Genomic DNA, 27084 nt, shown 5'->3' with positions numbered 1-27084 from the left:
CTTCATCTTTGGTGTTCCTCTCCTTGCGTCTTTTGGACTACCAGCTCATTTGCGCATTACTGTCTACTTGGCTGAAGTGTGGAGCAGACGTTTGTAAGCAACAAAAAATATTCAATAGTAATTTAAAAATAGGCAAATTTACTGGTCGCACATGCTCGAGTAGATGAAAACTTTACTTGTACTCACTCAAATTTTGTCGCAATCTGGAGCCCTGAAATGGGTTTAATGGAAAGCCTCACCTTCAACTTGTTGGGATCAGTTCCTTAGGTTTGTTGCATCTGAGACCCTGGCAGTCCGAGTTGTGTTTTTTAAGACTCATCTGTACACTGCAGATCATAGGCCGGGATGGTCAGCCATAGCGATGACTGCTTATTTTGCTCATTATATGTCTTCTAGTATATAAAAAAGACAGCAAATGGGCAAGGTTAAATGCTTGATTTTCATTGACGAGGGGCCTCCAAAACTGACTGGTCATGAATTCCGCATTTTAAGTGATTTGTTCTGTGTTTCTTTAGCCCCTCTTACTCACTAAAGTGAAGTTCTGTTGGATTTGGAATGAATATCTTCCCATTTTTGCGTGCAATGTGTAATCTTTATTCTTCCCAAAACATATTGCACCATGCTTGAAATAATGTTTTTGTGTTCTTCCTAAGAAAAATAGAAAAAATCTAAGTCAGACACTATTAATCATTAAAAATGTATTTGCTAAATGACAGCAAATTTGTTTGCAGTGTCGTCCTGCTGCATTTATGAAATGATTATGAATGGTCTGAGAAATCAGAACAGCTGACTGCATTTTTAAACATGATATCCCAAGTGCCGTGTTCGAGCTGTTATTTTTTAATTTTGACCCTAAATGCTATTTATCATAGGCAGTACAATTTACAAAAGAATATTAGCTGCTCACAGTTGATTTTCCTGAAAATTGCAAGGAAAAAAAAAACCTCCACACAAAAAAATGGTAATTGTTTTCACTTATTACTCCTAAGTGGGAGCTGTTACATTTGTGCAGTAATACGTGTTAACCGTAGGCTTATTGTCATGGCAACAAGCATATCATTTTTACCTCTATAGCCCTGTTCAGCCATTCATTTCCTTTTCTCTGTGTGCTGATGACACTGATATGAGAATAATCTTGTTGTGCCGATGCCAATATACTAGTAATGTAGCCTGCCATCCTTATATCTTTAATCTCAAATTAATTGAGTATACTGTGGCATTCATATTGCTTTGGAGCCAAATTATCACTGGAAGGAATATTTATGGTATATTGACTCCACTGCTATCCTGCTAATATATCATAAACAGGGATCAGCTGAGATTAGTGAACCCTTCAAAGCTGTTCTTGTAATTGACTTCAAGATCCAACATTAAGGCGAGCTCAAGCAGAATCAGAAGAAATGAAGCATGAAATAATTAGGCCACTTCTTTCTGTTTCACTAAAAATCTGCCTTGTTTATTTTTCCTCACTCTCCCCTAATGGTTCCCCTAGGTGACGATCTTGGTGGACGGGATTCTCACCACCACCGGCTACACTCAGGAGGACTACACCATGCTGGGCTCTGATGATCTCTTCTACATAGGGGGCAGCCTCAACACAGCTGACCTGCCAGGCTCCCCGGTCAGCAACAACTTCATGGGCTGTCTGAAAGATGTGAGTACAGCCTGACCTCGGTCTCAGCAGAGGACTGGAAACACTATCCATCCCTCCTTAGATGGCACTTCCCCCTTCCCATAGGCGGAGCATGTTGTGCGTATAGATAATCACCCTCACATTTGTATTGATTCTCTCGTTGTAGGGTGTTTGAAGGAGACACTTTTAGCTGAGAGGCTGCTGTGTGCAGAGCATGTGCATTTCTAGCTTCCTGTGGGAATCCCTTTGAGAATGTGGCGCTAATATACATAAGAAACAGACGCATGTCGTGCTCGTATCTGAAACGCAGACGGAACCCAGTTTTCATCACTGCCACGTCTTCATTTGTGAAGCGTTTTAACTCCGGCCCGCACCTGTCGGATTGATTATTTTGAGCAAGCAAGTTAAGATCGTGTACTTAGGATTAGCAGTTGTATAAACAAAGCAGTGAATTATAGGTTAATGCTCAATTTCAGCCCGGTCTCACAAATTTTTAATGAACTCATAAAAAGCAAATGATGTGCTACGTCCATTAAAAGTGAGAGAAATGCTTTCCCCTACCCAGGAAGTATTAAGAGGAGACGTGATTAAACAGGCAGCGCTAGCGGCACCGACGCCAGGGTGGCAGATTTTCTTCTGGCCAATACAAAACTAATACCGCCGAGTTTACTTCTGTCAGAGGCGTTTACGTCACAGAATATAAGACCATTTATTCCATAATTGCTTATAAACTGTTATTAGGCTCTGCTGCTGATCCCCATTAAATCCAGCTGCATGGGATTCAGCAGGGAGTACAATGCACCAAGGACAGAACAGACACATCACTTAGATATGGGATATACAAAATGCGCCAAGCAAATAGAGTGGAAACAACCTGACTAAGCTAGGAACAGCAGCGGCAGGTTGGAGCAAAGTATAACGAGCAGCAGCTTCATTATGTGTGAGAGTGAGAGCTTGGCAGTTTGTAAGGACTGGCATACAGTCTTGTTAAAAGGAGATTAATGATTGAATATTGTTGGAGAGTGTGTGTTTGACTTCAGTGTTCTGCTAGAAGTAACATGAAAAGATTTCTCCTGCTTTCGGTTCTGCATTTTTGAGTTGGAAAAAGCTGAAAAAGCAGTCCAACCTGCCAAGTCCTTCGTCCAGTTTATGCGATCACAGAATTCATTAATGGCGGAAAAGGGAAATCTTTAGGCCAGTTTTTGCACATACGTCGAAGTAATCTGTGTTTTCAAATTCAGTCTGACGCTTTGTGCATAGAGATTTTAGAGATAGCTGAGATTTTCTGGCTATGAATGATAATGTTGATCAGTCAGTTTGTCCCACCACCAAGACGAGAGTGGAGATGGAGGAATGTTTTAGGTGCTGTTTGTCTGCAGGATTACACTAAAAAATACCCTGCTGAATTCTATGAAACCTGGTTGAGAGGTGGAGTATGAGGAAGGAAGAAATCATCACATTTCAGTGCAGATCTGGTTCTTTTAATTTAACATTGCAAGACAGGGATTTAGTCCTGGCAGAGGACTGCTGTGCTCTTCTGCAGTACTTGTCCAACTGCAATATCTCCACAATTATTGGATGCATTGCCATGAAACCAGACAGGCATTTGCAGCATGAATCATATAGGCTTTGATCCCCTGACATTTTCTTTTGTGCCATTATGAGGTTTGTGGGTTTCGAGCGAATTGTCTCAACAACTGCTGGTGTGGATTGCTGTGAATAGTTAATCAAGGCTCCCAGAAGATGCATTCTAATGACTTCAGTAATTAAAAAGTGACTTTAGTGAGTGAAAGTTTCAGCTTGACAAATACCAAAATACCAAATACCAGCATAACTAACGACATTCCCATCAGTCTCAGCTCTGCTTTGTGTTAAGTGCTAATTTACAAGTGTAATAGTTTAAACTAAGATGGTGAACCTGGCAAATATTACCTGCTTAACATCAGCAAATTACCGTCGGCTCTGTGAGTATGTCAGCCTGCTGATATCAGCACCTTCTCTAAGCACCACTGTGCCTGAGTGCGGTTTGTTTTACTATTACTTTTCATTTTACAGCTTCTAGTCGACACAATCTCCAGATATGTAATGTTTCCATTAAACCCAGTGCAGATGCTCTTAAAATGAATTTGTTTTTGTTATCGTATTGGCGGTATTTGTTAATGAAGTACATAACATAAAGATGTTCAAGCACTCAAGCATTCAGTGAATGATTTTAAATGGACTGTCTGCTTAATTACTATGCAGTCTGCATCCACAGAAATGAAAATCAGATGTTATTTAGGGACAGGTTATTGTCCCAGCACCACTGCCAGTGTTGCAACCTCCGCTCTGTGGGCGGTGTGACTGGTGGTGGTGTTTAAAGCTACTACTGCTGTGCGTAGTCACACAGATGTACTGTAGGCATGCAGGGAGCGCACAAAGGGATAAAGAGTTACGAGGGTGCCCCCAAAAAAAGTCCCAGTAATGAGTGTGAGCAGTGACAGAGGCAGAGCTGATCAAATGGGATCAGCCTGCCAGCAAATCTGGCAGCCAGGTTCAGAGGCGTGTCAGTGGAGGACAGAGCTCTCGAGTTCAGTGATGAAGCAGAGAAATGGGTGGTGAATGGAAGTTCACACTTGCATATTCATCTTAACCCTTGTGGGAAAGAGAAGTGAGCAGTGGGTAAAATATTTATTGTGTAAGCAGTGGGTTTTTTTCAGGAGGTAGCTGTCTTTATGTTGCCGAATGCAGAGAGTTCGGTCCATGACTAATATCTCTAGACGCTGCATGATAATGGATGTGAGCGCCGCCGTGTCGAGGCCATCAGGTTCATCAGGTGCAGGAAAAATAATGGCCACTTCCAGATGAATGTCACGACTGCAACAACAAGCAGGGAGAGATGAATTTGTCTTTGAAGTCACCAGTTTATTGGACTGCAGTTTGTGTGCCCACAGGATATCCCACACCGCATCATTAGCTTCCTGTGCTTTAATGCTTCAAAGATTGCATCCAATTTGGTTATGAAGAATGTGTTCACGCAGCTGTTGGCAGCAGAGAAGGTCTTCATTCTCATACTGTTGTTGTTCCTCACCACTTGAGCATAAAAGACACGGGGACTTTGTCAGTTGACGCTAGAGGAGTTTTATTCTTGTGTTTTGGGGATGCTCTGTAATCCATGTCACATACAAGAGGCGTCAGAATTGGTGAAATAGGATTCCGCTTCCTGTATTGTCCTTTTGGCTTATATAATCGCCCGGCAGAGGTCACAGTGTCTTTTTGTAGCCATCTGTGCATTTTTCTGGTGTTGCTACTTGTAAAAAAGTGTTAGCACGCTGTCCCCTCTTTGTGTCAGTGACTCTCTTGAATGACCGTCTTCCCGTTTAAAAATTGCCTGTTACACTCATTTTTCGATGGTCAGTTTCACCATCTGATTTCACTGCCTAATTAGTCACACTGAGGCAGTGTGAAGTGTGATATTGGCTCAAATTGCCTCTCAGCTCTGCTGTTAGTCCTCTGTGCAGTGTGGTGTGTCACCTCAGGCAGTGACTGGTTGCAGAGTGATGTGGCAGATAACAGTGGGCTTGGGGTGACTTACAACCGATACAAAATGAGACAAGGATTTTTGTCTCCTGCTGTGCATTAAAGCAGGATATTGTCTGTCTAGTATCTTGTATCCAATATAAGCAGGGCTGGGTCAGACTGCTTTCTAATAAAACCAGTAACCAAATACAGATAACTTGGCAGTTTTTGTAATTAGTAATGTAATCCAAAGAAAATGTAATCTGAACAGTTTTGAATTTAATCAAAACTGAGCCACAACATTTTGAGTTCTACAAATGCTCATTTTACCTTTAAATACTTTTTCTATATTCAAGATATCCAGTTGCTCACATCGAATTGCCTTTACAAAAGCAGCGCTGGCAGAAGTTACATTTGAACTCTGTGTGATCTACAACATGTGGGATGCTGCTTCTTTTGTGGATGCTTTTGTTGCTGTTTTGTAATCGAAGGCCACATAGAGGACTTTGCTCCTGTATCAAAAGAGGAGCACTGGCTGAAAATGTTCATCTTTCATTTTCACTGTACACGAAATCTGCAAAACATTCCATTATCCGTAAAACAACAACAAGCAAATGTTAGTTTAGTGAAAACTGGCAACCTGACAAGACTAACTTGCTTTAATATACCAGTGCAGTGGATGGTCTTGTGTGTTTGAGGTCACAGTGATGCCAGTATTGCCAGAAATGAAAGACTATTTTGGACCTTCCGTCTTTACACAACACAGTTATTTTTTCTTGTGAGGAGTCTTTTTCTTCAGTTATTAATACTGATTATCAAGAAAAAAAACATTTTCTAATTTTAAAACTGGCATTTTAAAAAGAAGATGTAATCAACTAATCATTGAAAAGTTATCTAGAAGGACTATAGTTTAATTATATAACGAATGTAGTCTTTTTACATAATCCCAGTTACATTTAATCTGCTACCACTAACACTGAGAATGAGTGAAAAGGTTCTAAAGGTTGTTTTTCTATTTCACTGTTTCCTTTCATGTAAATTATCCAATGTAAATCAGGACAATCCTCAAAGGCAAATGGAAGTTTTATTGTACATTCACGCTCCAAAGGCTGCAAAATGAGATTTTTTTTTTCTTTTTACTACTCTTCTTCACCATCAGGAGTCCATGTTTGCTAAATTTACTTCTTTAAATAAGAAATTGTGTGCTGTGCTTGTAAAGGATCAAGTCTACTTCTCTTCCTCCCACCATCTCTGCCTGTATTTTTTATTTTTTTTAATTCAGTTCAGTATGAACACATAAAACATTTCTTTATCGCTGTGTAGGTGCAATGTTTGTGATTCTTCCGCTCTGAATTTAAGATTATTCTGTCGGACCCATTGTGCATTCTTAAATGAGTCAGCTAAATGTCTCAAATGTAAATGATTGCATTTGCATCTAAATCTAAATGCATTTCCCAATTTCACAAGCATCTTGTTTTCTTGGGATAATCTCATCATAGTTTTGTAGTTAATGACATTTTTTTATAATGAACCTGAAAACATGCGGATTAGAAACCGGGAAGGGGAGAAAAAAAAAAACAGAAAAGGGTGTCTGGTTTCACGAATGACTTTGGTTATCAGCAAAATACAATGTTTTTAGTTCTATGTGCTTCCTTTGTGTGGAAACACAGCAGGTGGCACAGTCTTGGTGAGACTAAATGTGGTGGGTTTTTTCTATATTAATGCCTCAAATGCCTCTGCACCATTTAATGTAAGGAGCCAGTTAACTTGACACATCTCTTAAAATGCAATCAACATAAAATCATCCGTGCGTTTTCTGTCTGAGCTCGGAGCTCAGGGATGATTCAACACGTTGTCTGCTGCTCGTGAGTGCTGCTGTGTCACATTTATTGTACTATTTATTGATGACTAATATTTAGCCTTTTGCACTAAATGTATTCCTCTTTCCAGCTGTCATCTCACCACGACATCTCTCTCATTTATTAGGTGGTCTACAAGAATAATGAGTTTAGACTGGAACTGTCACGGCTGGCTGAACAGCGAGACCCTAAGATCAGTATCCATGGTGACCTGATATTCAGCTGCGAGAATGTGGAAGCCCTAGAGCCGGTCACCTTCGACACGCCGTCTGCTTACGTGACATTGCCCAGGTGGAACACAAAGAAGACGGGCGCCATATCGTTTGACTTCCGCACCACAGAGCCCAGCGGCCTGCTGCTGTTCAGCCATGGCAGTCTGCAGGGTACGCAGCCTGATAGGAAGCCTCGGGCTGATTTCTTCGCCATAGAGCTGCTGGACGGATTCCTCTACCTGGTCATGGATATGGGCTCTGGCAGCATCAAGATGAAAGCTAGCAACAAAAGGCTGGATGACGGCGAGTGGTGCCATGTGGACTTCCAGAGGAAAGGCCGCAATGGTAAGATAAATCTGTGTTTGTGCAGGGAGGGGAAGCCTTCTGTCTCCTTCTGTTACCGCATGTCTCTAGTTTTAGCTGTGAAGTATAAAGGGTTCCAAGCTGTGAAATCACCATATGCCAGCATGGATACAGTCACATCAGCGCGCTCTGCCTTTTTATTCACTGCAGTGAAACATGCATGCATATTAGGTTTTAATTACAATGATATTTTTAGTGGCTATAATCTACGTATGACATTTTGAAATCTGTGTTAACCTATTTCACAAGTGGCCAATTATACAGTCCCCCATCTCAAACTGGAAAATGTCTGCCTGATTAGTACAATACAAATGTCTGCCTTATTAGCAGAAACCCAAAACAATGCACTTCCTTCTGTTTCCTCCTTCACATTTCTATAAATACATTTCCTCTCTTCTCAGGCAGGGTAATATGACAATGCAGATTTGTCATTTATAATTTTTCACCTTTCCAGAGCAAGTTTCCACTTCTGCTCATGAAATCACCTCCTGAGGACTGGCAGTGTAGTTTTTTTTAACAGCACACTTTTTTTTTTTAAAACAAGCATACCGGTGCCCACTTCCTCAATCTCACAGTTTGTTCTTGTTTCTCACTTTGCACTACCCACACACACCTGTTTTCCTTTTCCTTGCAACAAAAACCTTGTATAAGTACAAGTTGACTCACTGTTAATGCCTGCCCCACAGGCTTTATCTCCGTGAACAGCCAGAGCGTCCCCTTTTCTGCTAATGAAGGCAGCGAGATCCTCGACCTAGATGGGGACATGTATCTGGGAGGTTTACCTGAGGATCGCCAGTCCCTCATGCTCCCCCCGGAGGTGTGGACGGCTTCCCTCGGCCTCGGCTACGTGGGCTGCGTCAGGGACCTCTTCATTGACGGACAGAGCCGGAACCTGTGGAGGCTGGCGGAGGTCCAGAGCGCCACAGGTGTCAGCAGCCTCTGCACCAGAGAGACTCATGTCAGGTGTGCCAGGGACACTTGTGCCAACGGTGGACACTGCAGAGAAGGCTGGAACCGCCACATTTGTGACTGCAACAGCACCGGATACCTCGGTCCCAGCTGTGAGAAGGGTAAGAATTTCTAAGAAGAAGCAGTTGTGGCTGGGGAGAATGAGTGACTTTAAAAATGCTGTTGCAAAGCTTTTAACACACTCAAGCTGGTGTTTTATTTATTATCTTAGGTGTGCATGGGATAAAAAAAGTGCCTGCACAGAGAGAAACTATGTAGATACAGAGAAAATTCATTATCCCGCCTTAATACTCAGGCCGCCCAAACAATAATAATTTCATTTGCAGTTGCAGTACGATCATACTGTATAATGTCATATCTATTCAAATGAGCGCCGTGCTCTCAACTCAAAATACCTCTCCATGTCTACAGAGCAGTCTGGTGACAATGACGGAAAAATGGAAAATTATGTTGTTTTTCATTTAAGCCCCTTAAAAGTAAATTGCAGTATTTTCCTACAGAGGAGTGATTCATTTAAAAAAAAAAAATTAAAAAATCCGTATCATGAGGTTGCCAGTGCTATGAGTGTTTCATTAGAAATGCAGTGGTGCTTCGGTAGAGTGATTCGGCCCGAATCGTTCTGCATTTACCATGCAGATGGTTTCCACACAGAGAGACCAAATTACGCAGATTCATTGGCAGCTAATAGTATGAGGGATGTATGAAAATCCCCCTTGTATTGCACTGCGAAGGGTATAAATCCTTCAGAAATTTGATTGCTGCTGCAATCTCGCCACTGTCTTTGTATGCTCCAGGCTTTTTCTGCCATCTGGTGCGACTGATGAAAATTGCAATCTAAAATTATAGCATGCACTACCCAAGATAATCTCGAGCAGAATTCAGGTTTCATTCCGTAAATGCCACTTTGTGCTTCTAATTTAGCAATGTGATCCCCTCTGGGTGTTCGGCGTCTGCTCACGCTGCCTATTCCTGAATCCCTCAGAGGCCACCATGGTGAGCTACGACGGCAGCATGTATCTGAAGGTGCTGCTGCCGAGGACGCTGCACACCGAGGCCGAGGATGTGTCCCTGCGCTTTATGTCCCAGAGGGCCTTTGGGCTGCTGATGGCCACTACCTCTCAGCAGTCAGCAGACACCCTGCGCTTGGAGCTGGACGGAGGCAGAGTCAAGCTCACTGTGAATCTGGGTAATGCTGCTGCGGCAAATCTGAGCAGATAACGCCACTTGACCTTACAGGATGTGTCACCTAGACAGATATCTTAATATATTTGTTTCGTCTGAAGCTCTCCCATACTCATCTTCATACACAGTAACTACAGTTGCCTAAAAAAATAAGAAAAAGCACATCCCTTGGTTGTTCTGCATGCTGCTGCAATTTATTTGCATTTTTATTGAGAACCCTGTGGTTGTGGAGCGAAATTTATCAAGTGAAGATAAAATTAAGTAGAAATTAGTGAATTTGTGTTCTTTTCTAATTCTACCTGACGCCAACCATACTAAACTGTCACCTAAAAAAAAGAGTTTCATAAAAAAGTCTCGGTGATCAGTTGATTTTTAGAAAGATCACTTGGAGTCTTTTTTCCATGCAGTTCACATAAATATCTTGATGTTTAGGAAATGTGCTCATTTGCTTTCTGACTGAGAGAAAATTACATTCGTCTCATCTCAGATGAGAAAATGTGTGTATTTCCTCAAACAATTGCTTCAAGTCCTTTATGACTAGGAAGACTAAAATTATCACTTTTTGAAAAATGTGGTTTTTATCATTTTGCCCGTAATGACAGTTTAAATGAAAACAGAAACATGAAGAGAGAGGGAAAAGGAGAAAAGATATGCAAAAGAACAAGTCCAATTTTGTTTATATGGCAACCAGTGGACCATCCAGACAGCACACCTTTAGCACAGTTTTATTATCAAATTGAAGGAGCACTGAAAAGCTGAACTGAGTAGGATTATAGAAGGGCAATTTTGTGTTTATTTAAAAGCTTATAATATAGAAACATAGGTTTATGTTTGCAACAAAAGTCAAAGCAGGGACAGCTATACTTAAATGGCACCTTAACAATGAGCTTACTGAGAAGCACAAAATGTATATTTTTGTGCCCCAATAAGAGAGAAAAATCACCATATTGTCCATGGATTACATCAAATGTGTCATAAACCTGTATAACTTAATGAAAAACATGCCAAGAATATAGTAAGAAAATCAAAAATTTCCCATTTAAGGTCATTTTTAAATATAAAAACTGAAAAAACAAGGGTTTTAGTGCCTTTTTAAGCAACTGTATGTGTGTATGTATATTCTGCCTTACCTTTCTCTGTCTCTCTCTCTCTCTCTGTCTCTCGCTCTCTCTCAGTTCATCCTGTGGTCAGGTCCCACCTGACCGTCTCGGCTCTTTCAGCCCTTCAATGGCTTGTCTGCAGTTCAAGGAGAAGGCAGTCAGAGACCTGATCTGTCATTACGCTGAAATATTACCACTTAACTGCTCACACCATATATATGACCATTGTCATTCCCTCCCCTCACATTTACTGGCCTGTCCAGTTTAGAGTCACTTCACTGAGCAGGGAGTGTCAGTGATGGACTCACGCGCACACACACACACACACACACACACACACACACACACACACACACACACACACACACACACACACACACACGCACACACACACACACACACACACACACACACATACATACACACATTTGCAGCACAAAGTCACTCTGGTCTCTGGCTGTCTGTATCCACTGCTCTGTGATGGTTGACAGCTTGAGAGCACTCCTCAGCAGCCACGTGACTTACACCGATGTATTCACATAGAGTTGGTGAGATTGCTGCCATTATTCAGAACATGCAAAAAAAAGAAAAAAGCAGTGGGTGAATCCATTCTGTGGCCAAAAATTTGGAATGTTAGCGAGGGATTTAGGAGATATTAGCTGTTGCAGATATGAGAAAATGTTGGCGAAGCATCACATTTGTGCTGCTGCCATTTTTTCACGGTGTAAGTATCATCGTGGCTGCAGGTTGTGCAAATCGCCGCTTTCCCTCTGCATTTAACTTGGAAAACCATCAGTCCTGCAGAAACAAGCAGGAGACTGTAGCAATTCTGGCTTGGCAGCATTTTGAGCTGAAGGTGGATCAAGGTTTGGGCTTTAGAGTAGAGGTGCATCAGGCCACCAGGGATGATAGAAGTGACTCTTATGACTTTCTCAGTCGTATTTAATGAATTTCTCACATTCCTATCTTAATCGCTTGTGAATACGAGCAGGCACATCCTTGTAAAATACCACACTAGTAGAATATGTTATGCAATACGCTGTAATGACAACAACCAGAAGGTTAGATTTTACAGGAAATTGATCATTTACTGTAAATTCTGCATAGCTCTGGCACTCACTGTGTATTTGTTCTGTCGCCATTCTCACCTGTTCTCGGCAGTGAATTTAATGTGCTTCTTTTTTGTGAAGCTTGAAGATATATTATGATGTTTTCTGCATTAAAATCTCCATTATTATCTCAACACGAGACGCTCAAATGTAGCGCAGGTTCAATTTTCCATTTTTGTTATCCGCTACAGACAATTTTCCCTCACAGCGGTGCATGTTTGCCGAATTGCCCCAAAGCACATGTCAGTAAAACTATCAGTCATGCCATCTGAAATAGTGGAATCCTGCAGACGCTGAATGTAAACCGCATGTAGCACAGCCGACACCGATGCCCAAAATAATGCTGGTGCACCTCTACTGTTACGGTCAATAAGACTCTCAACTTTGAGCCGGTCTATTGGACTTCCAGCAGTGCCCGACACATGCTGAGGTTTTCCTTCCTCACACGGTAACTTCTTTTTCTTTTTTCTTTTTTGTCTTCTAATGTTAAGTAAACAGCAGGGAGGAAAGTGGCGGTTTAGACTCTCGAGGCTGTCCCCGGATGGTGGCCTCTGAAAAGCACTGAACTGTCTGCAGAATGTACCTTGAAGGATGTGAAATATTCTCCTCTTTTGTGCTGTTCTTTTTTTTTCTTTTAATCTCACCATCTCACTCTCTCTCTCACCAGATTGTATCAGGATAGACTGTAATCTCAGTAAGTGTCTCCTATGATTATTTACTGTACCCTTATTTAGACAACTGTCGTATATTCACATGCCTCTTGTCTCTATTCCCTTATGGAGTGGAACATAATTCATTTTTTCTCTCTGCTCCACAATTCTCTTTGTTTACTGTTGATGTTATCTTTCTCACAAGCATCATTATAAAGATAAGAATGAGACTTCACTGTGTCAAGCAGCTGTACAGTTGAATATAATTGGATCCTTTTGAGCTATACTCGTGAAATCCAACAATTTAAATTACGCATTTTCTCATTGTTATTTCAATGTAATAATGTTCTAATCAAATGTAGCTAGTCTGCTGTTGTGCTGCCAATGAGTGTGTCATTCATTTGCCTGTGACTAATTTGCTCGCATGCTGATAATTGGGTACAGTTCAAGTATAACCAGCAATTCTCTCTAGTGAAAAGAGCGGTTCTCACTCTGAGTTTAGAGAAAAAAAACATTGATTTTGTAATCAGACCGTTATGACATAGCTGAGATTAACTTAAAGGGTAACTTCATGTGTGATCAGTAGTTAAGTATGAGACCAGACTGTCAGCAATTCAGAAAATGTTTTGCCTTAAATCTTGAAAGAAGATTTCAGTTTGTTGCAAACAATTCTTTCCATCTCGGGAGAGGAACTGTGGTGGATCGTATTCCGTTTGGGTAAATCTCATCACCAGATGCCGCTTTTCATGATAAATTCTTCAAATACAGAAAGCAAACTACTCATTATACAACAACAGACACTTGTTTTCCTGCTAAAGATTTTAATTGCAAGAGGAATCCAGGACCAGGTGTGCCATATAACGCAGAATGAATAAACAGTATAATGTCTAAAATCATTTAACACGAAAACTGAAAATTACAGTGACTCAGAACCACGACGATTAGAGCATCGGGAAGTATGGTGTATTGAAATATTTGTAGTCATTCAAAGGCACATCAAAACCAAGAGAAGATCCTCCTCTGGATTAGCAGAATTGATTTTTTTGGTATTCTATACTTTTGTGAAATGCTGTGGTACTTTAGGTCAATAATGGTGGGATTTATGACGCAGATTGTCGCGCTCTCCTGATAGTGAGAGACAGGCAATTTAAGTTTTGGTTCAGAATACAGCAGTGTGAGAAACAGATAAAAGCTATTGCCGGTAGAGAGGTGAACAGCTCTCTGATTTAGATCGTCCTATACAGAGGAGGCTTATGAATGCTTATAAAAGTTATCACTATAATCGAGTGCCGGCTGAAAGCTTGTTTCCAGCCCTCATGTATGAATAATTCCTGAATACTCCAGAATGAAAACGTTTAAATGTTCACATTCAATTTCCCAGTGATTTGCAGAACGGCCTGAGCATTAGTCATCATATCGTATTTATGAGCACCTGAGATGAAAGGATCCCATTGCAACAACAGTTTATGTACTCTCCAACATATCGTGACATTTAATCACGTGTAGCTGAACAATCAATAGAGCACAGTCTGTAATTCTGTCTCATGTTAATCTACTGATCTGAGGTGCCGATTTAGAGGCTGTACAGCAAAAGAAAAGTACCCTTTTGCTTACATTACACGTGTATGAGCCAAATCAGCTGTCCGTTATGTTGTGTGGATTGTGTCTGTCTAATCAAGGTAAGTGGATTGTGTGCGTCTATGCGTGTGGGTGATTGGACCCCCTGGAAGGAAGCAATTTAAATCTATTTTAAATGGTTTATTGTGCTAAATGAATAGCATCCAGATAAATAATGTGTAAATAGCAAATACACCGAACGTGGCTCATTTAGAGTGAGGCTTAAAGTGTCTTTGTCAGATGTCTGCCCAAGAAATTGCCCTTTCCACCAGCAGATGGCATTCTACCATCATGCACTGTTCACAGAAAATATGTGGGGTATGTGTGCAAAATTAAGCAACTTCCTGATCCATTGCACTCGATATAAGCTGCACCAGTGGCCTCTGAAAAAGCCCAACGCTGCAGATGTCACAATGGATACCTTGTTAATGGATTTTAGGGTTGGACTGGAGTAAACATTGTAATTGTAGCATCATTTGCCGTCAATGAATCAATATTAAGTCAAATATATATTTTTTGCATTATCTGCTTTAAAGGATTAAATTACAACTTGATTACAGGATAAAGAATTCAGTCTTCTCAGGCAAAATGTCATGTGAGTGTAGGTTGATTTCTGAAGGAATCAGGGAGACAGTCCATCTGCAGCAGCTGCTTGGAAGCCGTCCACAACTGGATACACAGTGGGAGGGTAATAGCTGTAAGAGCAAATGTTGCTACAATGCTCTTGATTAATTCTCTGGAATCTGGGGAATAATGGTACACTGCACACTCTTGAAGTGAGGCATTTGTTCCACAAAATTACAAAATTACCATAACATGCTTTGATTAACACGCACATCCTGCGTTCAAAGTCTCGGCTTGCTCATAATGCTGACCTGTATAACTGCACCGTGCCTTTGAAGTTATCTTTGTTTGAAAGTATTAATCAAATTCAATTTTAACCGAGGATCAAACTGGACAAAATAGACCCTTTACATGTGCGGCCTGCTCTCGAGCCTCTGGAAGCTGAGCTTGTGAAGTGAAGGTACCTTGAAAGGAGGCCACATTTCAAAGGGTTTACAGTCAGATGTCTGTGGGAACACACATTGTAATTCCACCATTTTAATACCCTGCAGTGTTGGAGATAGATCACTGTCCCCAATGTGAATCACAGTTTTGTTGTGTGTACTTCATAAATATTTACTGAGAGACACAATTCATTATGACCCCAGTTTCATATCAAAGACTAGCCTAGCCGCGCTAGACAACCCATGGCAACAAATTTAATTCTCTGCCAGGGTGGGTCTAGTTACCTTCCATAAGGCTCGAGGTTGGATGCTCCTAAAACTGGCCGGACGAATCACCATGAAGTGTAGAGTCAGAAGGCGGGCGTAACTGACAACAGAGGCGCAACGATTCTGACAGAAACAACCGGAAACAACTAGCCTAGCCGCGCTAGACAATCCACGGCAACGAATTTAATTCTCTGCCAGGGTCGACAACAAAAACGACAACAGTCGTTGAGCTCCATTAGCACCGACTCTGAATAATCTTTCTGTTAACATGTCTGTAATATACTTGAGCTTCACCCATTGACTGTATAAATAAGGCTTCACCGAACTACCGCATCCTTTGATTTCCGGCGCTCTAGGAGCCTATTCGTTGCGCTGATTGGTTGTATACCTACCCAATTGCTGCAGAGTGATTTGAAAGACAACCTTTTAGCCCGCCTCCCTCCCTGTCGAGTGTGCCTAGACCCTTGCGTCTTCAGAGCATGGGTCTAGCGCGGCTAGGCTAATCACAGACTGCAACAACAATTAATACTATCAGTTATACAAATAATTATTAACCCTCTGAATGCCAAGCAGTTTCTTGGCATTTGTGCTCCTGTCACTGTGGCCTCATTGATCACTGCTATATCAAGTCCTCCCCTCTACGGAAACAGCATAACCATGGCCAGAATCAGACAAAACTCAAAAATGTCTTTTGTGCAGTATGACACAGGTATAATGCCATAAATCACCAGGAAAAAATGAAAGCTGAGTTTCTTTGGTAGCATCCACAGGTGTTATCAATACTGAAAACAAAAAGGGTAGTTCTATGTACTGCTTTGCAACCAATTTCTAATTTGTTTCTATGCTTGTCTCCTGTCTGCCCTGTGTAAACACAGCCTGCAGTTCAGCCCAGTTCAGCTGAAAAGTAGCTGAATTTTTGTTGTGTGGTTGTTGCTTGTAGCTGTGTTAGTTATAGTTACTCAGTTGTTATAAAGAGCACAGAATTTTTTATACAAAGTCTGGTAAATGAAAATTATCTATTATGGGTGTTTTCTTTTAAAATTGAGACATGTAAAATAAAGGGACTTTGATGAACTATCCACTATATTTTTTAATTAATTATCCGAATCAAACCATCTAAACGCTGACAATCAAAGCTCTAGATTATTCCTGTTTTTAAAGTTTTTGGCTCTGATAAATTGTGTAATTTGGGGTTCAGAGGGTTAATGTTCTATCAGTAGAGTACAACCACTGTTTGACTTACACTGCTAGTCAAACGTTTGGACACACCTTCTCATTTAATGATTTATCCTTATTATCATGACTATATACATTGTAGATTCTCACTGAAGGTGTCAAAACTATGAATGAACACATGGAATTATGTAGGAAACAGAAAGGTGTGAAACAAGTCAAAACATGTTTTATATTTTAGATTTTTCAAAGTAGCCACCCTTTGCTCTGATTACTCTTTCTACAATGTACACTCAACAAAAATATAAACGCAACACTTTTGTTTTTGCTCCCAATTTTTAGGAGATGAACTCAAAGATCTAAAACTTTTTCCACATACACAATATCTCCATTTCTCTCAAATATTGTTCACAAATCTGTCTAAATCTGTGATAGTGAGCACTTCTCCTTTGCTGAGATAATCCATCCCACCTCACAGGTGTGCCATATCAAGATGCTGATTAGACACCATGATTAGTGCACAGGTGTGCCTTAGACAGCCCACAGTACTCACAAGACTCATTGGAGGGGGGGGGCGGCATGGCTCAATAGGTAGAGTGGTCGTCTTGCAACCAAAGGGTCGCTGGTTCAATCTTTGTCCCAGAGAGCTCGTGTCAAGGTGTCCCTGAGCAAGACACCGAACCCCTAATTGCTCCTGATGGGTCGTGATTTGCACTTGGCATGGCAACTTCTGCCATCAGTGTGTGAATGGGTAATTGTGGCGTATAATGTAAAGCGCTTTGGGTATCTTTCAGGTATAGTATAGCGTTATATAAATACAGACCATTTACATCAGAAGCAGACTACATGGTTTAGGTGAGCTTCTTTCATTTTCCACACCCGTGGATGTTATTTATTTTCAAACCTTACCCCCAGCTGATGCAGATTCAAGTGATATCACATCTCTGTGGAGCCACAAACGGCTGCAGCAGGCAGCACCATACAATTCAATACCAACTATTATCAGGGCCCGAATCCCTCATGTTATCATCAGCACAGATGCTCTTTTATTGTTAAAGGCAGCCAATGCAACAACATGTAAAAATATATCATCATTTATGAGGTGAATGCATTTTTAACATTGTACGTCTGAATATATTTTAATAATAATAATTTACCAGACATGATGCATTTCTTGTTGCTGTTCTCTGTTAAATTCTTCATCACATGCTTGTTTAAACACCAAGCAATGCTCTTTATGTGATTTCTCTGTACCTACAAAATAATTGCTGCATGCATGCGTACAGACAACAGCAGCAGATATGTAAATACTGTGGCACTGCTCTAAAAAGATTGATCCCTCTTTTGGATTGAAAGGATTGACACTATTTGAAAAAGACTGTGCCGGGGATTGATCTGGCTTTTTTCTCACATGTGCAATAATACTTTAAAAGACATGGAAACAGTCCTTGAAGGGTAAAATCTGTGTAGTTTCCCTCTAAATGTATATCCTTTTCTATTTTGCCAGTAGAATGTAGAACGGGTTTATATAGCAGTGAAGCTCCACTCAGAGAAGCGCAGATAAGATGAATAGTCCCGACTACCGTGCATTCCACTATCTCCTCTTTTACTGCAGCAAATCTTGTCAGTACCTCTGTTTTCATGATAGTGATTTACAAGGTAAACATTTCTGTTTCTGTGTTGGACATGATTCCAGCGAGTGGTTTGTTTTTCATTATCTAAGTAAATCCATCAACTATAGAGCGAGCACGATTTGATGCGATTGATCTGTCTGGTTTGCGTCGTGAGTATTCGCCAGGTGGATGTTGGCATCATGCGGTGTGCAGCGAAGACACTTGATATGCCCTGGACAAAGTCTGTAGTCACCGTTTTATTTCCCCGAGGATGAAACAGTGAAGTGTTCGGAAACCAGTTGATGTTTTCCATTTATTGCCCTCTGTACGTCCCCTGTAATTCTCCTGCACCCTGAGCTCAATTAGACAGACAAACCCCTAAAGGCGCAGTCAGCTTAGGCATGGCCAATTAGTTTCCCAAGCGATGTCAGAACTCCTTTGAACTGCCGTGTCAGCCTGTTGCATAGGCCCTGATTTGGGATGACGGTGCTGCAGTGGCAAGCTTCTGCACTGTGACCTATTTTGAAACCAGTGGAAAAAAAAAGACAGAGGATAGTGCAGAAATTCTGAAACTTAAAGATATATGTTGGAACCGGGCCTCTAGATATGTGTTTTCCCAACAGACATCACTCAGTGATCCTATAAAGGGACACCAGATGGCATTTTATTTCAGCATATTTTAAGCGTTTGGTTTAGAATAGGCTCTATTATTGCAGTTTTCTTTGTCTCATTTTCCTGCGTGTTGAGCAAATGCAAATTATTGCTTGCTGGTGAATGCTTGTGGCCGTGTGCGTGACTGATAAGTAAATGAACATATACTCCCTGAGAGTGCTTCTCGTGTTGAGAGCTTTGTGTGGAAAGAGTGTATACTGAGCTCATGTGGTATGATTGTCACTTGACGCTTTCCTCCTCTTAGGCAAGGGACCAGAGATACTCCTAGTAGGCGAGAAGCTGAATGACAATGAGTGGCACGCAGTGAAGGTGGTGCGGCGTGGGAAGAACTTGCAGCTCTCTGTAGACAACGTGACTGTGGAAGGTAAAGTAGGGATAAAGGAGCTGTAGTAGCGGCAGCAATGATATCAGGAGGTATTTGCAATTTGAGCCGAATGTTTTCATCCTCAGGGCTCATGACCGGCGCCCACACCCGCCTGGAGTTCAACAACATTGAGACGGGGATCATGACAGAGCGCCGTTTCATCTCTGTGATGCCTTCCAATTTCATCGGCCATCTGCAGGCTCTCTCCTTCAACGGGATGCTCTATCTGGACCAGTGCAAGAACGGAGACATCTCCTACTGCGAGCTGAATGCTCGATTCGGCATGAGGCACATTGTTGCCAATCCTGTAACTTTTCTAACACAAGCCAGCTACCTGGCCTTTTCCACTTTGCAGGCCTACGCATCCATGCACCTGTTTTTCCAGTTCAAGACCACCAGTCCCGACGGCCTGATACTATACAACTCTGGAGACGGCAGCGACTTCATTGTGGTGGAGCTCGTCAAAGGGTAAGTGTGTTACTTTGCTGTAGTCTGCATACAGTCCTCAGCTGAGGAAAGATAAAAGGTGCTATTTGGCAGAAGAATAAACTATTTATACGCTGTATACCTAATTTTGTTCCTTTGTAGTCTTTTATTTCAGTGCAACCGTATTTGTCTTGCAAAACTCAGGCCACAAGAACAGGAGCTTTTCTTCTTTCCTGAGCTCCAGATTACCCAATCATGAGTCATGTCTTAAATCCATCAGCCTACAGCACTATAGAGAGACACCAAATGGCTCTAAAATCATTTGTTCATCATAAATAATTTTGTTAAAGGGAGACTAGCATCACAAGGTGGCAAGGGGTTCAAAAGCCAGTCAGTCGCATGTTCAAGCACATTTGGCATTTTGACACCGACACAAATATGCTCCAAATGTTTTATTCATCCTAAATAGTTGTTTTTGAAAGGAGAGACAGCAGAGGAACGTTGTTGCAACAGAGCGAGCGAGGCAACAATTGTATCTTCCCACTGTCAGACCTTGCACAGACTTTCTCCCAGTAAGCAATTAGTCAGCAGGAGGCCTCGCTCAGCTCTGGAGCCTGCAGCAGAAGCTCACACAGACAACACAGACAAAAAATGGCTTCCAACACTTCTGTCATAGATTTCCGGCTGCTCACTGTTATGTGTAAAGTGTGGCAGCTTATTCATGTATGTTGCTCAACTTTGATTCCATTAAGATGCGCATTTTAGAAGTGCGCAGTCTCATGATTAAATGTAATGACAACATATTGATGTGCCTCGGGCCCTGCTGTGCTGTTTATATACATTCAGTGCTTATTTCTATGTATGCAAGCAGAATACTTGACACGAAACAGAAGAGCGCACATGCATTCAGAATAATTTAAACAATGTTTTAATCACTTAGCGGTCTCACTAGTAATGTGTTTGTATTAATAAACACCCTGTAGCCAAAAAATGGTGATGCTGTTTTATTAAAGGCACGTGGTATGCAGAGAAAGAATTATACTCTAAGCAATGCTGAATGTTAATATCTGTGCTGTAGGTACATTCATTATGTTTTCGACTTGGGAAATGGGCCGTCACTAATGAAGGGAAACTCTGACAAGCCACTCAATGACAACCAGTGGCACAATGTGGTGATCTCCCGGGACAACAACAACGTGCACATCCTAAAGATTGACTCCCGCACCGTCACGCAACACGCAAACGGAGCGCGCAACCTGGACTTAAAAGGTAGCTTAAGACACAGTGCAGTAACACAGGAGATTAAGGCCAAAAGTTAGTGAAATTACAGGAGGGATTTTCTCTTGATCATCTGTACCTTACAGGGGAGCTGTACATCGGAGGTGTTGGTAAGAGCATGTACAGCAGCCTGCCCCGGTTAATCGCCTCCCGAGAAGGATACAAGGGCTGCCTGGCATCTGTGGACCTGAACGGACGGCTCCCTGACCTGCTGGCAGATGCCCTCCACAAGGTGGGAGAGGTGGAGCGCGGCTGTGGAGGTGAGGACGTCGGAAACACCTGAAAATCATTCCTGTAACCCGACTTCCTTGCTGTCGCAGCATCCTGTACACAAAACCAGGGGAGCTGCCGGTTCACCGAGCATTGATTACACTACATTTGTTCAACTGTTAAACAGCTATGTTGAATGCTCCATTATGAATAACCAGTGAGCACATTCAGTGGTTTTATTCTTCTTGATTAAATATGCAAACATGTTGTAATATCACTCTGCAGCTTTGTTGCCATCCAGAACAAGAAAGCACTAAAGCAAAGAGTGAAGAATTGTGCCAAGACTTAAAAAAGCTCAAATGATCTCCCCAGGTAGCCATTACTTTAACAAGAATCACTGCACTGGTTATGACAGAATTGTTATGCAAGTGTGCCCAAAAGTTTGACGGTGACTTTTGGGTAAAGGTCACGGAGTCTCCAAAGCCATTTTTCTGTTTGTAGCATGATTTAGTAAAGTCAATTTTATGCTATTTTCTGGGTAGTATAGAGATTCAATCTTTAAAAAAGGTTGTGATGGATTAAGACACACTAGAAAGAATAAAAAATATTTCTTCTTGGGGCACCCAGGTAGCTCACCTGGTTAAGCGCGCCATAAACAGAGGCTATAGTCCCTGACACATCGGCCTGGGTTTGATTCCAGCTTATGGCACTTTCCTGCAGGTCTTCCCTCATTCTACTCCCTACTGTCTTGTCTGCTTCTCAACTAACCTATCTAATCAAGCCAAAAAAAAACAAAACAAAACAATTTTTATAAACAAATCAAAAATATTTATCTACCTCGAGAATGTGACTGTTCTGTTCTGTTCTGTTAATGTGAATGCAGTGAAAACTAGATCTGGCTTGGTGGGACTCGAGAGAAAACAGAAATAGATCACAGCACTTTTCATTTTTGCTGTAATAAATAAGCATGTGCTCTTTTCCAACTTATGCCAGGTAATAAACAAATACGCTTTGTCTAAAGTTTCCATTTCCTAAGTCAGAGGTTTATAGTTTCCTCATACAGGAGTTGCAAACACTAAACAGCAAACACTAAGCTGCCTTTGTTGTCTTTTCACCGCTCCCATCCTTATAAGCTTGACTAAAACACATGAATAAATTCTATTGTAAGATTTCAGGTAATGAATGGTTCACCGTTGCATTATTACTTTTGTTCCATTTACTCCCTTTTGGATAGCAGTGGAGGTGCATAAATAAAATAGAGAAAGGGGCACGTGGTAAATGTGCTGTAAACACCCTGCAGGTCCCAGCACCACCTGCACAGAGGACTCCTGCCACCACCAGGGAGTGTGTCTGCAGCTGTGGGAGGGCTTCTCCTGTGACTGCACCATGACCACCTATGGAGGCCCTTTCTGCAATGACCGTAAGTACACATGTATAACACCTGACTGGGTAGAGTCTGAGATTATACTGGAGATGACATGGATTGAAACCCACAAATCAAGTAATCGGTACATGATATTAATCCATAAAATATTATTTATTTGAAAATAACATCAGGTTAATTCATCTTTTCACAGAGCCTTAGGAATTTAGTGCTCTAAAGAGGTGACAATGTGCATTAATTCCACAAAACAAAAGTGAAAAATTAGACTTTTCAGATTAATCAAGATATTTAGTCTGATTGATTTCTCATTTTGAGCACATTTTCTGTGAAATGAAATGGAACCAATTGCTCCCTCGAAAGTAGGAAATGCATCTAAAGACCCGTGGTGTGCTTTGGGAAATGACTGATGGGGATCAGTGGGTAAAGAAAACAAAGAAGACAAAAAAAACTAACAATGCTAATGTGTAGCATTAATGAGAGCATCAATCTTCCCATTACAATAATTTTACAAAGTTCGAGAGACACACTATGATTCATTCACCAAGATTCTTTAGTTCAGTGTACTCAAAAATGTAACTCTTTCATAAACTCTTTAATGAGAAAATTTGCATGTATTGTATATTATTGAGTGCACGGTAATGTATTGTCTTTCAAACTCAAATGAATTGATTGCGCTCTGATTGCACATGACACATTGATAACGGCACATTTCAAAAACCTCTTGTCTGATTGCTGCTTCCACCATAAAGAGCCCTCTGTGTCCAATATAACAGACCCGACTTTTACCAGCAGCCTTTCATACTTATAATAGCAGAAGATTAACATTAAGCTTATTGGTCCAGTCATGCCGTGTTAAGCTTCATTTGCTGCAGAGCAATTTAGAATAACTGCAAGAAGTGTGCTTTTGTGGTCCTCATTATTGAAATGTGCTGTTATGCGGTATTGTTTTAAGAGAGAGACGGACATTGTGCTCCATAGGGGACCATTTCAACATAATTTGATGATAACGGTAAGTGTAAGACAGTCACGTTTGCGGGTGAAAAATGTAAGAAGAAATCTCAACTCGTCATTGATCATTATAAGCACATTTATTTGTGATTTACTCTGATTGCAGCTTTGAGTAACAGTCTGCAGAAAGTAGAAAATTCAGCAAATGAACAACAAACTACTTTCCAGAGTAAATGCTCCACACTTACTCCCATTTATCTGCTTTACCTTGGTAGCAGAAAGCTGCTTTTGTGCTCCATTTGTTTCAACAAGTTGACCAGTGTTAGGAACTAACACACAGCCAACAGTGCTCACTGGCATCATTTATTGATCTCACCTGAAAATCAATAGTTTGTCCTCTATAGTCATTATCTGTTACATCCTGTACTGTCCCAAGGTGTGCACCAGAGTAAAATGTATATTAAGAAAGATGGGATGAAGCTTGAAAGCCTCCCTAACTGACTGTTCTTTTTGTGAATGTTAAACCAAGATAACAGGTTAAGGTAAATACTTTGAACTTGAATTCAAATAATACAATTTAGTTGCTATAAATAACTGCTTCACAGCATCTTAGCACTCAGGCTTAAAAATCTGAATTCAACACTGAGATATTTTTTTAAATTATCCAGGAGAAACTACCCATTTCATTTAAATAGGCTTATTGAAACCCTTTTTTTTCAGCAAAGTTGTGAATTGGACCTTTAATCATTTTTAAAGCAAGTTTTAAAAGACACATTTCACTTATTGTTCTGTCTTCAGTGCCTTTAATGCATCGATTCCCACATCACTTCAGTGTCTATTAAGATTGACCCTTTCTTGTTCACAACTGTGCGCAGCAAACTTTTACTTCTTGCTTCCGTTCATATCTTTTCCAAACAGGTAATAGTTCTAGTCAGCGGCGGTTTGTCAAAGCAAACAGAGTTCCAGCAGCTTGTCGTCTTACATAAGCCAAAAAAATATTCCATCCATCCATCCATCCATTCTCTATACACCGCTTTATCCTAACTAGGGTCGCGGGGGGTGCTGGAGCCTATCCCAGCTGACTCGGACGAAGGCAGGGTACACCCTGGACAGGTCGCCAGTCTGTCGCAGGGCTACATATACAGACAATCAATCACATTCACATTCACACCTACGGGCAATTTAGAGTCATCAATTAACCTCAGCATATTTTTGGACTGTGGGAGGAATGTCCGGAGTGACCGGAGAAAACCCAGGCATACACAGGGAGAACATGCAAACTCCATGCAGAAAGATCCCAGGCCCAGGCCGGGACTGGAACCAGGGATCTTCTCGCTGCAAGGCGAAAGTGCTAACCACTACTCCACTGTGCAGACCTTCAAAAAATATTTAAAAAGTAAAACATGTTGTTGATCTTCATTAACCTTGAAAAGGATTCCGGTCGACAGAGATCACATACTGGTACGCAGTTGTTCAGCTCCAATTTGAGGCTCATTGGGTCATCAACCTCCTCCCAGCATCATATAGAAACTGGCTGTATTTGAATTTCTACATTTTCTGTAATTGCAGCGAGTCTGATGCACATCACATTATCGAGGATGGAATTTCAAATGGCTGCCTACGGCTAAACCTTCACACCATTATTTCTGAGTGTTTCAGACATGAATGCATTTACAGTCATATTTAGTTTTCTGGGACAGAGGCGAGATCTGGCTGCTTGAACTACATTAAATACAGCCACGTATTGATTCCAGTGATGCGCCAGTGTTGTCTGTGTGTTTTGGATTTTGGACAGGAGCCGCCAACAAGAACGAATTAAGATTTCCCAGCTAATTTTCTGCGTAAACCAGAAATGCACTCTTATCGTTGTTCGAGGTAGTTTTCGGCTTACAGCAAAAAAAAAAAACAACATTCTCAAGCAAAGTACCATCTGATTGCTGTTTTTTTTTTTTTTTTTTGGTTTTCATCTAGCGGTGGTCAGGGAGGACTCTCAATCATGCGGGTGGTAAATGGCATGGCTGGCCAATATCAAAGGTCAAACCAATACATCATCACAACTCGGAGGAAATAACAAGCCCCGTGCTTCACATGGAGCCATCATCGAAGTCATTAAAACAAATGAAAATGTGACTACAATGTGAAAACACAAACAAATATGTAGGCAGGACGGTGTTTTGTAACCACCGCTATTAGCTAGTGGTGGAGATCGTCTCACACACACACAACACCGCAATCTGCTGCTTTGTTTATCTCGCCAACATCAAAGCCTAACAAATCTCCTCCTCCCACCTTTGTCTTCTTCTGCGTCTGTGCAACCAGCCCAGAAGGTCAGCTTTATATCCCAAGAAACCAGCGTTAAAAGGAGAGTTGTGTGTTTTACTGATCAGATGCTTCATTTTATTTTATTTTTTTTATCATTTGACTCATGAGAAACAAAGTGGAAGAAATGTAGAAAACTTGTCAGACAACTAATATTCCTTTGTTGGTTTGTGCCCCAGCACATTGATATTCATATACAGCGAGCAATTTGCCAAGTCTGCTATAAACATCTGTGCTAATTACCTCGAGGTCATTGTTTCATCACCAAAATCACCCAGAATGATGTTCTGTGCTCAATTTTCATCCCTTCTTTCTGTAAACATATGGAGTGTGTAATTATTGGTTAACCTCTGCAGTTACAGATAATTGTTTTAGCATATTCATTACCTGCTCTTGGGCGTGTGTGTGTGTGTGTGTGTGTGTGTGTGTGTGTGTGTGTGTGTGTGTGTGTGTGTGTGTGTGTGTGTGTGTGTGTGTGTGTGTGTGTGTGTGTGTGTGTGTGTGTGTGTGTGTGTGTGTGTGTGTGTGTGTGTGTTTGACACAAAGAGAGAGAAAATTCTTGCAAATGTCTACCTGACCATGTGGAAATTTCCAATTAGTGCTCACCTTAAGCACATGCAAGCACAGTTTTTGTCACTTGACTGTCATTTCAGCCATAAAAAAACAAAAAACAAACGTGACAAATGTATGACTTCCCATGAAATGACACAAACAATAGTGCTAAAAAGGTACAATCACTGATTTTGAGTAAATGTGGCACAACGGCTTTTTCTCCGGTCGTCTTCCACGTCCTCCCACCCCGTTCCGGCCTCGTCAGTCGACACACAACAAACCGCCCCACACATCGAACAAGTACATGAAATTCTACCAGACGCGGCTTTACGTAACTTCAGCTCTCGCATCCGTCATCTTTCTGCGGAGTGGAACCCACCGTCGACGGTAATTTGTAAGTCAACATTTTCTTTTGAATTGTTTAATTCCCATTGAAGTAAGGCAGAGCGTAAATTGAGCCTGTAGCCTCCAGGCATGCCGGCAAGGTACAGTAACATTGCACTAGACAGCAGCTGTCTTCCTCCCCTATTTCACATGCCACTTAGCAAGCATTTTGTGCAGCCTTTATTTTATTTGTGTCAAAACTACAATGGTTTGTCTGTTTCCTGAAAAGAGGAGGGTGACTTTTGTATTAATTATCAAATGATACTAAACTGTAGGATAGAAGGTTTATGTAGAC

The 27084-nt window shown here is 41.2% G+C and overlaps 1 protein-coding gene across 12 annotated transcripts in view; it reads left to right on the top strand.

Annotated features, from left to right (window-relative positions):
- Window positions 1-27084, top strand: part of LOC110948798 (neurexin-2-like) — a 126321-nt gene that overhangs the window by 45444 nt on the left and 53793 nt on the right. For 9 of the 12 annotated variants that reach the window (XM_022190501.2, XM_022190500.2, XM_022190504.2 and 6 more), the window contains 10 exons: window positions 1493-1654; window positions 7118-7547; window positions 8252-8635; window positions 9517-9720; window positions 12593-12619; window positions 19169-19288; window positions 19375-19756; window positions 20793-20983; window positions 21079-21252; window positions 22503-22622. In XM_022190501.2, the coding sequence (XP_022046193.1) occupies window positions 1493-1654; window positions 7118-7547; window positions 8252-8635; window positions 9517-9720; window positions 12593-12619; window positions 19169-19288; window positions 19375-19756; window positions 20793-20983; window positions 21079-21252; window positions 22503-22622 (2194 nt within the window). The remainder of the gene's footprint in view (window positions 1-1492; window positions 1655-7117; window positions 7548-8251; window positions 8636-9516; window positions 9721-12592; window positions 12620-19168; window positions 19289-19374; window positions 19757-20792; window positions 20984-21078; window positions 21253-22502; window positions 22623-27084) is intronic. The other 3 variants (XM_022190502.2, XM_051938098.1, XM_022190507.2) reach the window with 1 other exon arrangement.

The sequence above is a fragment of the Acanthochromis polyacanthus genome, chromosome 17, assembly GCF_021347895.1.
Source record: "Acanthochromis polyacanthus isolate Apoly-LR-REF ecotype Palm Island chromosome 17, KAUST_Apoly_ChrSc, whole genome shotgun sequence".
Classification (NCBI taxonomy): Eukaryota; Metazoa; Chordata; class Actinopteri; family Pomacentridae; genus Acanthochromis; species Acanthochromis polyacanthus.
Note: the sequence above shows the minus strand (reverse complement) of the source record. Positions and strands in the feature narration are given on the sequence as shown.